The sequence below is a fragment of the Adiantum capillus-veneris genome, chromosome 30 (genome assembly GCF_014529385.1).
Source record: "Adiantum capillus-veneris isolate H3 chromosome 30, ASM1452938v2, whole genome shotgun sequence".
NCBI lineage: Eukaryota > Viridiplantae > Streptophyta > Polypodiopsida > Polypodiales > Pteridaceae > Adiantum > Adiantum capillus-veneris.
In genome coordinates, this window is record NC_140960.1 from 50,544,349 (window position 1) to 50,556,628 (window position 12,280).

Sequence of the window (12,280 nt, forward strand, 5' to 3'; positions counted from 1 at the left end):
TCACTTATTATTTTAAGTGACTTTTGTTGGGAACTGGGTAGGGCAATTGAACTAAGAAAATATAACCTAGCGCTAGTGCAATGTGGCAGAAGAGGAAGAAGTGCATAGGCAAGTTACCTTGCAATAGGCATATCTCCCTCTCTCTCTCTCAAGCAAGAACCCTATAAAGCCTGGCGTTTTTCAGCAGTTAAACCAGCGTTTTTGAAGGCCTTAGATCAACGTTTTGAAGCCAGCATCTCAGCGTTTTTGAAGCCCTCAGACCAGCGTTTTTGCAACCCTCAGATCAGCGTTTTTCAGGCCAACAAATTTAGCGTTTGGACAAGAGTAGGTTCAGCATGAATCAGCGTTTTTATACATCATGATATCAACGTTTTCAGCAGCATAGACAGCAGCAGATTCCGCACTTCCAGCAGTTAGCATTTCAGCCTCGTCGTCGTCGTCGACAACCTAGATACACATTGCATCATAGCCTCTCGACTTGCATCAGCATCTTGTACTAGATTTGTGCAATCAATAGCATAGACCTCTCTCGCCATCGAGAGAGGGGCCCTTGGAGGAGAGTTTGACAACTTGTCTGGTGTCGTATTCTTCTCTCTCTATATCTCAATCTCAACACCTTCATTTACAGTGTTTATCCACTTTGTTTGTGATCACTTGCACTCTCTCATTAAAGGCACGACACGGAAGGCTCTCCCTTCCGTAAGTAAAAGGAACCTTGAGCACAGTTGGGAGCACTCATCTTGAGTAAAGCTCAACATTCACTTCCGTTGCACCTTACATTGGTATCAAAGCTTTGGCAGTGTTCTATATCACTCAAGGAGAGAACCACAAGAACCACATTTTTTTTTTTGCTTGTTGCGGTCGCACGTAACCCAAGACCTTTTGGGTGTGTCGATTCCTAATCGTGTTTTTTAAGAGTGACAGGAAACCCAAGAAAGAAGGGCTTGTCCAGCCTCCCCTTGCTTTCTTCTCACTCATTGCGACCAGACTGTGCACTTAGCGGCCGGCCATCAACGTGAGGTGGGAAAAAGCAACCTTGGTGTGAGCGCAAGGCCGCAAAGGGGTGCGCCCACAGGGAAGAGTATAGCTTGGGTGAAGAGAAGATCTTTCTCTAGACTGCAAGCGAAAGAAGAACCGCAAGAACCTCCAGAACCTCAAGACCCTCAAGAACCGCAAGAACTCAAGACCCTCAAGAACCTCAAGACCCGCAAGGACCTAAGTTCCTCGTGAACTTAAGAACCCAAGACTTCAGTGGATGGTCATCACTTGAAGCGGAATGGATACTTTGCACGAAGATGATGGGCATGAAGAAGGTGAAGAAGAATTTTCCCCACCAGAAGGTTTTTCTGACCCTCTCCCTTCCTCATCTACGCCACGGTTTGCACCAAATCCTATGGAGGCTTTGGTCAAGTCGATGATGGACATGATGGCACAACAACAAGAAGCCAATCGCGTTGCGATGGCACAACAAGAAAGAAAAGCAGAATGACAGGAAGCCATGGAGCGTGAGCGTGAGCAAGCGCGCCGAGCGGCCAAGAAAGATAGGCAGAGCGAGAGGCACAGAGAGAACTACGCATGCAAGAGTTGGTCCAACATGTTCTCACCTCGAAGTCCGAGCCGGCCAAAGATGTTGGTAGTTCATCAAGTGGCGCAAGCCGAGATTCGGACTCCAACAACCCAGTCACCGAGAAGACTTTGAGTAAGTATGATGGTAAGATGGATGCTACTATTATTCATTCTTGGTTGCATCAATTTAATGCTTATTTTGCGACAACTAAGAAGACAAGAAATAGCAAGGTTTTGACCTCAGCTATGTACCTTGCCGATGATGCCATTAATTGATACCATGCATGGCAAGAGGCACAGTTGACCGTGCACCTAGAGGAAGCCGAGGACGGCGTGCCCCTTTCTTTCAATTGGGCCGACTTCCAAGACAAGCTCAAGGCGCGGTTTATGCCACCCCAGTACCTCGCACGATTGAAGGACGATTGGCGCGGGTTCAAGCAAAATGGTATGCCAGTTATGTCTTTCTCTAATCGTGTTTTGCAGCTCGGCACTCAATTACGCAAATCGGATGCAGAGCGCAAAGAGGCCTTTCTTTATGGATTATCCCGAGTATATCAAGTTTGATGTGGAGGTACTTGATCCAATCGATCTCAACAAAGCGGTAGCGATTGCTCTCGCACAAGAGATGAAGCACAATAAGGGAAAGCCTAAGGAGAACAAGACTTCTCAAGGAACCTCTCAGACTTCTCAGAACCCGTAGAATGGTAAGAACGGTAAGAATGGTAACTCTTCTAGCCCATCTTCCTCTAATCCTCCGGAAAAGAACTCTCAAAATGAATCTAAGGGTAAAGCTAAAGCACCTGCAAAACCTAAGCTAACCCCGGATGAAAAAGCCGCACAAGGAGTTATAGGAGGATACATAACGGCTGAACAACAAGTGATTTATGTTAAGGAAGGTAGATGTATCAATGTCACGTCAAGGGTCACATTAAGAAGGCTTGTTCTAAGACAGCCCCACCTAAGGAACCTAAGGCACACACTGCAACCACAAGCACTTTAAAGTTTAATGAACCAAGCTGAATCTTCTCATGTCTCTGACACATACACTGATGAGTCTCTCATGAAGTGTTATGATCATGTAAAGGGTCAGCGTTTTATCATATTGTTTGATCGAGGTAGCATGCATAATGTGATTAGTGCCTCTCTTGTTGAGAGAGCCGACCTAGAGGTTAGTCAGAAATCTCCTCTCGAGGTAGACGTCTGGCTTTGCTCTCGGTATGGACTCTCTCATCACGAAAGAATGCCTTGATGTGTTGTTTACAGTTCAACAAGCTGCTTTTCGTAGGAAATTTCTCGTGTCTTCTCTTTCAGGATGTGATATGCTTTTGGGCATTAAATGGTTTCGGGAGTATAACCCACTCATTGATTGGGAGGCCAACACTCAAATGCCAAGAGTGACTCTCCCATGATCATTTGTGCTAAGGCGGGTCTGCATTCTTTGCCTCTCATTTCTCATGTGCAGGTAAAGCATGAATTACGACGAGGAGCACAAGTAGCATTCATCTATGTTGCTCCAGTTACCCAGAGCATTTAGGCTTCAGACATGTATTCAGCTTTGTTTACCAAGTTTAAGCATCTCTTTTTGCAGGATGATCTTCCACCCCGTCTCCCATCCGAGCGGCCGGAGGACCATCGCATCGAGCTTATGGAGGGGGCACTGCTTGTCAACAAGGCTCCCTACCGTTTGAACAAGACACAGGAGGAAGAGTTAGAGCAGCAACTCACGGAGCTGGTGGCTCGAGGATTCATACGTCCGAGTGTAAGTCCTTTTGCTGCTCCTATTTTGTTTGTCCACAAAAAAGATGGTTCGTCTTGTTGTGTGTTGATTACAGGGCATTGAACAAGATGACCGTCAAGAACAAGTTTCCGATGCCTCGCATTGAGTATATCCTTGATAGGCTCAATGGGGCAAAGGTTTTCAATAAGGTCGATCTCAAGAGTGGATACCATCAGGTACAGGTATTCAAAGGCGACATCTTCAAGACCGCTTTTCACATAGAGTGAGGGCAATGGGAGTATGTTGTTATGCCTTTTGGATTGACAGGTGCCGTGGGTACATTTAATCGTCTCATGGTAGGCCGTTTCGGCGATATGGTTGGTGTCTGTGTGTTCATCTTTCTGGATGATATTCTCATTTTTTCTGCATCGTGGGAACAACATGAAAAGGATGTCGAAAGGGTACTAACCCGGTTGGATGAGTGTCAGTTGTACATTGCAGCTAAGAAATCTGAGTTTTTTCTCACTGAAGTTACTTATTTGGGTTATATCATTTTTGCAGAAGGCGTCAAGCTAGACTCCGCGAAGGTGGAACATGTACGTAATTGGGAATTGCCCAAAACTGCATATGATATGCTGCTTTCTTGGTTTATGTGAAGCATATAGTTTGCACATAGAGAATTTTGCACGCATTGCCGCACCTATGACTGATGTTTTGAAAGGGGTAAAGATTTGCCGTCAGCGCGTAGACTTGCCTGAAGCAGCCATTGAGGCTTTCCCAGCTCTCAAGGTTGCGGTGACAGAAGCACCGTGTCTTATCCTTGCCTCTTGGGATGACCTTTTTGAGGTATGGACAGATGCGAGCAATGTCGTTATAGGCGCTGTGCTTCAGCAGCATGGTCGTCCCGTAGCTTTCCTTAGTCAGAAGCTCAATAGTGCAGAAAAGAACTATTCAGTTTATGATAAAGAACTTTTGTCTTTCATTCACTCTCTTTAAGCATTGGAAGCATTTTTTGTATGGTAGAGAGTTTACAGTTTGCACAAATCACCAAGCCCTCAAGTGGCTCCAGTCTATGCCTAGTGCACATTGGAGTGATCTCCAAGCATGGTGGTCACAATTTTTTGAGCAATTTGGAGGTTTGATTGAGTATGTGCCTGGAAAAGCTAAACCTGTTGCAGATGCGTTCAGTCGCAAAGGACAGATTTTGGCTCTTGAATCAAGATCCACAGTTTCTATTCAGGGTGTGTCTTTCGACAGCATGAAGAACCAGTATGCGGATTTCGAGTTTGGTAAGCAATGGTTGCAGGCTCTTAGAAGCAACTATCTCATTCATGATGGTTTGTTGTATTTCGTCAACGTCTATGTGCGTTGCACTCTCTTAGGCCAACCATATTGCATGATGCACATGACTCTCTCACAGGTGGACACATATGAATGAACACCACTTTGGAAAAAATAGAAAGATTCTTTTATTGGCCTAAAATGCGAAAATATGTGTTTGGTTATGTCACACAGTGCACTATATGTCAAAAGATAAAAGCTCCTCGGGGTAAGCACCAAGGCCTCTTGCTTCCGCTGTCTATTTCCGATGGACCTTTTCAAGATATTTCCATGGATTTTGTGAATAACCTTCCATCTAGTTTGCATTCAAGGAACACTCAATGTTTGACCATTGTTGATCGTTTCAATAAGTTTTGCATGTTGATTCCTTGTAAGGACACGGTCACTGCACAAGATATGGCACGATTGTTCATAAAGCATTGGTACTCCCTCTGTGGTTTGCCAAAGTCAATTGTTTCAGATAGGGATGTTACGTTTACGTCAAATTTTTGACGCGCACTCTTTGAAAATTTTGGCACAAAGTTGAATTTTTCATCGGCTTTTCATCCACAGTTAGATAGTCAGATAGAGATTTACAATCAGTTGGCTTTTGATGTTTTAAAGTCATATGTGCATGATCAACAGTCTCATTGGGAGCTCTATCTCCCATGGGTTTAGGCTATTTTGAACGACTCTTTTTCCTCTGCCATTGGTCGGACTCCGTATGAGGTAGCTTTTGGCCGTCCGTTCCAGTCACTTTTGACTCGCTCGGTCAGTCAAATGCGTGATGCCAATGCTGAAAGCCAGTCATTGGATGAGATTTCTGAGAGTGTGAAGCTTCGGCTAAGCAAGGCTCAGGAATCTTATTCAAGGCAGGCTAATAAGCATCGTTAGGATGTTTCGATCAAGGAAGGAGATTGGGTGTATTTAAGAATCATGAAGCAACGTCTTAAGCAAGTTGGAAAGAAGTGTCCAAGTTGTCTTTTAGAATGTATGGTCCATTTCCAGTTATTAAAAAGATAAATGAGGTTTCGATGAAATTGTAATTGCCTAACTCATGGTCAATGCACAACGTTTTCCATGTTTCTTGGTTGAAAGTGTTTCAGAGAACGCCTCCAAAGGACATTTTTGGAAGAAGAAGAACCGGAGATCATCGATGAAGCAGAAGTCATGGAGCCGGAGCAAGTGTTGTTGCATCGGTTTCGACATGGTTCAAAGAAGCAAGCGAGACAATACTTTTTGAAGTTCAAAGATCGAGGAACCCACGAAGCAGTGTGGGTTGACGAAGAGTTTCTCAAAGATTAACCCAGAGTTGTTGGCAGACTACAAGGAAGCCATGTAGCTCTGTACCAGTACCTCACGCATGTGGACAAGCTACTTCATGACAAGGGTTCAATTAGCCTAGCTTAGGAAGTGTTCTGGTACTTTTGTGAGTCTGTTTCCAGACCGTGCATGCCCAAGCACTTAGAGTAGATGCATATCCTCTGGTTGCACACAACATGATCATCAACATTACCATCAGAATCCACCAGGAGCATTTTCCGGTGCATAAAACCTATTTTCCCTATTTTAGCCATTTTTCACTTATTATTTTTAAGTGACTTTTGTTGGGAACTGGGTAGGGCAATTGAACTAAGCAAATATAAAAGAAAACCTAGCGCTAGTGCAATGTGGCAGAAGAGGAAGAGGTGCACAGGCAAGCTACCTTGCAGCAGGCATCTCTCTCTCTCTCTCTCTCTCTCTCTCTCTCTCTCAAGCAAGAACCCTATAAAGCCTGGAGTTTTTCAGCAGTAATTTCCAGCATTTTTCAGCAGTTAAGCCAGCGTTTTTGAAGGCCTTAGATCAGCGTTTTGAAGCCAACATCTCAGCGTTTTTGAAGCCCTCAGACCAGCGATTTTGCAACCCTCAGATCAACGTTTTTCATGCCAGAAAATTCAACGTTTGGACAACAATAGGTTCAGCATGAATCAGCGTTTTTATGCATCATGAAATCAGCGTTTTTTGCAGCATAGATAGCAGTAGATCCCGCACTTCCAGCAGTTAGCATTTCAGCCTCGTCGCGGTCGTCGACAACCTAGATACACATTGCATCATAGCCTCTCGACTTGCATTAGCATCTTGTACCAGATTGTGCAATCAATAGCATAGACCTCTCTCGCCATCGAGAGAGGGGCCCTTGGAGGAGGGTTTGACAACTTGTCTGGTGTCATATTCTTCTCTCTCTATATCTCAGTCTCAGCACCTTCATTCACAGTGTTTATCCACTTTGTTTGGGATCACTTGCACTCTCTCATTAAAGGCACGGAAGGCGCTCCCTTCCATTAGTAAAAGGAACCTTGAGCACAGTTCGGAGCACTCATCTTGAGCAAAGTTCAACATTCACCTCCGCTGCACCTTACATCAGTTTGATCTGATTCGTTTGGTTCGTCCACTGAAGCTTCGGAAGAAGGTGGTGGAGAAGCATCATTAGTTGTCCAAGAAGTCGTAGGACGACTCCGAGAAGTATTTTGCGTCTGTATCTCATCCAAGCGAGTGTGTAGTGATGCGAGGCTTCTGGAAAGTGTGTCCATCTGCTCCTTGATAAGAGTAAGGGCGTCGTCAGATTGATCACCTCCGTCCTGAGAATTCGGCATGGTTAAGCCTCAAAGGGAACTCTCGAAACAGGTTTTGGGACTGGTATTTTGGGAACAAGAACTGACTCTAGAACGGGTTCCAATGCTGCCAAATCTAGAATAACTATGATCTTTGGCTTTGGCGAATCGGAAATGGTGATCACCTCGTGCAGGAGAATTTTCCGGCAAAACTCCTTCTGGAATCTCGTCTACGGGTGGTTTTGATCGCATGCTGATTTTCGTGGGCTAAATAGACACGCTTTTGATTCGCTGGCTGGATTTTGTGGGTTTGTACACTGGCTGAATTCGTGAGTTTTTTTAATGTTCAAGTGGGTGCCCTAAGTGGCCCTTTAAGAAATTCGGTCTTAAGCTTTTAAAAGTGGCCACCCTTTTGTGTGAAATGTGTAAAAGACACCATCGAGCAAACTCAAGAGGCACCAGCGTGAAAAAGAACAACTCCAATGTGAACTGCAACGTGTTGTTTGGCTGATTGCAGCAGCGTAGAAGAGGGGAGGCGATCACCTGAGTGTAGGGAGTTGCACCAAGGTTCACACGCCTTTCACCAAGAGGTGCATCGGCACTTGAAGAGGGGCGCGGGGTGCGAAGTAGAGCAACCGGGGAGGGCGCACGACCAGCAGCTGTGCACGAGGGATTCCATCATTTTCCACCTCATATCAGCCCGGGTAAGCAAGAGCTCTCCTGTATGCCGAGGATGTGTGACTCGTACGATGAGGGTGCGGGTAGGGGTTACATGTGTCGACTACACATTGCCTGTAGGATCCGCCTTTTTGCTTCCTCCATGAAACTCTGGGAAGAGGATGAAGAGGCTAGCGGTGAGGGTGAGAGGCTCAAAACCCGCAAGGCTTGAAAAAAAATTGCTCTGATACCACTGTAAGAATTCTAGGTACTAATCCTTAATTAAGTACTCAAACTCATGATTAAGACTAAAGAAACTTGAACTGAACTCAGAAACAAGACTCAGAAGACTCTGTGTTTGATTGCTTGAATGTGTGATACAAGGGCTCCTTATATAGGAGACGAAGAGACATAAATGAAAAGACACGTCTCCTGGTGAAGAGACATGACTTTAGACGTAAAGACACATCCTTTTGGCGAAGAACTGCAACCATTGGGCGAAGAGTCGCAACCGTTTAGTGAAGGGGTGTGACTAGTCGTCGAAGGAGTGTGGCTTTTGGCGAAGAGGCACGTCTCTTGGGCGAAGGGGTGTGACCATCCAAACGTAGGGGTCCTCCTTGGCATGGCACTTCGCGTATCTGCAACTAGGAGTAGATGTAATACTGTTAACATAGTCACAATCGTGACAGCTCCTAGTGTTTTTGCTCCACAATGCAGGAATCAGCCCAGCAGCGAGCGTTTTGGGGTTTTTGGCCCAATTCCTTGCCGGAAAAGCCATGCATTTGCTAACACAAATTCCCTGCTGCAGCCTGGACATTTCGGCCATGGAGCCTCTTCCCAGGCATTCCCTCGCCACATCAAGTGCTCCCATCGCTGTCCATCATCTGCTCCATCATCAGCTGCATTTTCAGCCCCGCTAAGCGAGTCGGTTGTGCTGCGTTTTTGCAGCCAGATGTGTGTTTTTGTAGCCAGCCTTCAACCCTTCATTCCTCTCACATCGGGAGCACAATTCAGCCGCAAATCTACCCCTTGGTGGCCATTTGCAACCCCACATCGAGACAGATCCAAGGTGCAGTAATCAGCCCCGGAGGTGCTTCATTTTAGAGAGTACCACGGTGACATTCCCCATTCGAGTGAGTAGAGTATGCAATTGAGGTATTGCATTTGTGTACATTCCATTTACACAATCAAAAGCAAATACTACATTGGCAATGGTGTGGGGGCCCCTTGAGAGGGTTGGTTGGGACCCCATAGGGTATCGTGTCCTCTCTCTCTCTCTCTCTCTCTCTCTCTCTCTCTCTTTCTCTCTGTCTCTCTCTATGGAGATTGAGGCGCTTACCAGATCATTCTCCTTTGTGCACAACTTGTGGGATACTACTAGAGACAAATATGCTAGACTGGCCCTTAAGTCTTCCAAGACAGTTAGCTCTTCAAGGGGACACTCCATGCTGGTATGCAGAGATGACATCATGGTTTCAGACGCATGGCTTCACCATGGACAAGCTGCCCCCTTTTTAGTACTCTCTCCAGGCACCCTCGATGTCTTTTACACGGGTGGAGATTACTAGACTCGTTCGTTAGGACCTGATCCAGCTAGATACCAGGAGGACATGGATAGAGCCGCCATAGGAGTCGGGCACGAAGATGGCTTTCTATAGAGAGCATCTTCTGCACCTCACAGGAGATGGGTTTGTGATTTGATCCAGCTACATGGACACACATATGTCTCATGGTTTGCGGTGTGCCATTGGTCAGATACGCACATCCTCACGTCGGCTGGAGATTGAGACTGGTAGATTCAGAGGGATACTAGCAGACATCAGGATATGCCGCTTATTCTAGCTAGAGCCAGAGACAGAGCTACATTACATATGTCATTGCACAGTGTACTATGAGATACGGGGCCGTTTCCACTGCTTATTCAGAGATGGTTTCGGTCCTTTCTCTAGGGTCATGAGTTATGAGCATCAAAGATGTCTTGGGCTATATCTACTTGAGTTACACAGATATAGAGGCACTTTACTGGAGGTAGATAAAGAGAGACAAGCCCAAGACAGATTACAGATTTGTTTTCACTAGATATGGGACAGCCAGAGGAGCAACCATCACTGCAGAGCTCGGCCCACACTCATTCGACCACTATCGGCACTCTCATCGACCGAGCACTGGAGCTACGGAGATCCAGACGGCCACGATTGAGGAGAGGGGCTACACAATATCGACGGAGACTACAACAGAGGATTCGAGCCATACTCTCGACATCCAGAGTGCAGATGAGGATGGATTCTAGTAGTAGTAGTAGTATTTTTGTTCTAGTTCTTTTGTACCCAGACATGGTATTAGATTCACCATTTTGTAACAGATTGGTCTCATAGGTCATTTTGGCCTTTTGAAGACGTTAATATAACATTTCATTTCATTTTCTCTCTCTCTCTCTCTCTCTCTCTCTCTCTCTCTCTCTCTCTCTCTCTCTCTCAGAAAGGAACCATCACTTGTGGTAAGCAGCACACATTCAAGCAAGGAAAGAAGTAAAGATTTATGGAAGTGTAAAGTCTAGATCTTGTCAACCATTTCTACTCCGCTGCACCTGACAAGCTGGAATTGCGAGCCACAACAAGGGAAAATAGTGGTGAGATTGTGTTGTAGCGATTGGAAACAGGGGGAGGTTGAGCGGGCGACATGGGAGCTGAGCGCATACAATAGTGCTGTTGGCGCAAACAACAAGGCTGGTGACACGTGAGACACTAGGATGATGACATTGACACTTTGCATGTGGTTTTTTCTCATAGGCTGGTTCTATTTGGCCTCTTGAGACACCAACCAATAAAATCTTTTTTTCATTCTCTCAGAGATAGATCACAATGTTCTTGCATCCAGAGATTGAGTAGAGGTGAGAGCAGCCAGAGATGCTTTCCATATATTCCAACAAAACCTCTTCTTGGTCTTTGTATTTTTTAGATTATTCATAAAAAAATGATTCTTTGTCTTCCTATGCTGGTGCTTGTGAGCTTGAGCCTTTGGTTACCGTCTCTGGAGGTGTTGCCTACAAACTCTTGACCATTTTTGTGTGGTATTTGGTCTTCTCGATCAACTCAATCTGTGTGGGAGCTGGAGATAATTGGTCTATCATCCCGAGGGCTTGGTATGTGGTGTGGGTAAGCATCGGCCCGACATTCATGTACAACTTGTATCTATCACCTCCTTTGAGATTGCCGTCGATCACTGAGAACTCAAGAGTCAAGAGCCATAACCACTGCTATATGTCGAAGTGGCTTGATGTACCTTGGTGCAAGGACACATGGCATATCACTAGCAGAGGTATATTGAGTGATCGAGCAGTAGAGCTAGCAGAGCTGGGGAGATCTAGGAGGCCCAAAATGAGGGGATGCTCCGTTCGCCTGAGGAAGTTGCAGGAGAGGATCATATGCTTATTGGCGACATAGAGAAGATGCCTTGTGCAGACTCACCATGGAGGACATTGACACGATCATGCACCGACTTATGCGAGCCATCTCCAGATTCATATACACACATATCCACCATTTTGTACTGTTCGAGATACACACCCATCTTTTGTATATGTGTCCCTCAGGCTCTTGATACCCACCTTCTATAGCTCTAGTATTGTTTCTGTTATAGTTAGTTTTTTATCCAAACCTTATATCAGATTCACCATGATGTAACTCTTTGGTCTCATAGGTCATTTTGGCCTTCATTTCTCTCCCCCCCTTTTTCTTTCCTTGCTGCGGGCTCTCATTTCTTAGCTATCAAAAAATGTTTAGGAAGCTATGCAAACCAGGAAAAAATGAAAGAAAAATGTTTTGAGGTTGAGTGCATCATTGAGATTGAAACACACGAATTAAAAATGTATGATTCTTGTGAAAGAGTAGAGTTTGGCCATGGATGTAATGAGATTAAAGGGAGAGCATTAGCACGATCTTGAATGCCACTCCATTGTATAGAACTCTTTTGTGTTTGTACTCAGTTTGCTTGGATGCATTTTCCAAACGTATAGTACTTTGTCTGCATACACTGTTGGCACAAAATGTGTGAGATTTCTGTTTGTTAGGGTAGTTATTTATTTCTGCATATTATGCAATTAATGATTTAACTAGACTTTGTCTTGTTTATGCAGGCTGAACCTAATTTTGGAGAGGGAGGAGGAGAGCAACTTCATGGCAAAAGTTATTTATGCCAGGCGTTTGAGGAGGATGGTGGAGGCACAAATGGTACAAAGTTATTAAAAACTGACCAATATTAGCTCGTAAATTATTGAAAAGCGTCTTTACTTTGTACCTGGTGTATTTGGCGTTTGAACGTTAGAATTAGATTATACAGGATTTAATTCTTTGGTTATGTAACAGTTTGAAGCTGTTTAGGCAGGTTGCAACTTATGAGTTGACTTTTGATTACATCTCTTCCTTGAATT

General features: G+C 45.0%; 1 protein-coding gene across 16 annotated transcripts in view; it reads left to right on the forward strand.

Annotated features, from left to right (window-relative positions):
• LOC147417935 (uncharacterized) overlaps positions 1 to 12,280 on the forward strand; it is a 260,362-nt gene that overhangs the window by 16,075 nt on the left and 232,007 nt on the right. For all 16 annotated transcript variants that reach the window (XM_086506524.1, XM_086506523.1, XM_086506516.1 and 13 more), the window contains one exon: positions 11,987 to 12,080. In XM_086506524.1, coding sequence (XP_086362650.1) covers positions 11,987 to 12,080 — 94 coding nt within the window. The remainder of the gene's footprint in view (positions 1 to 11,986; positions 12,081 to 12,280) is intronic.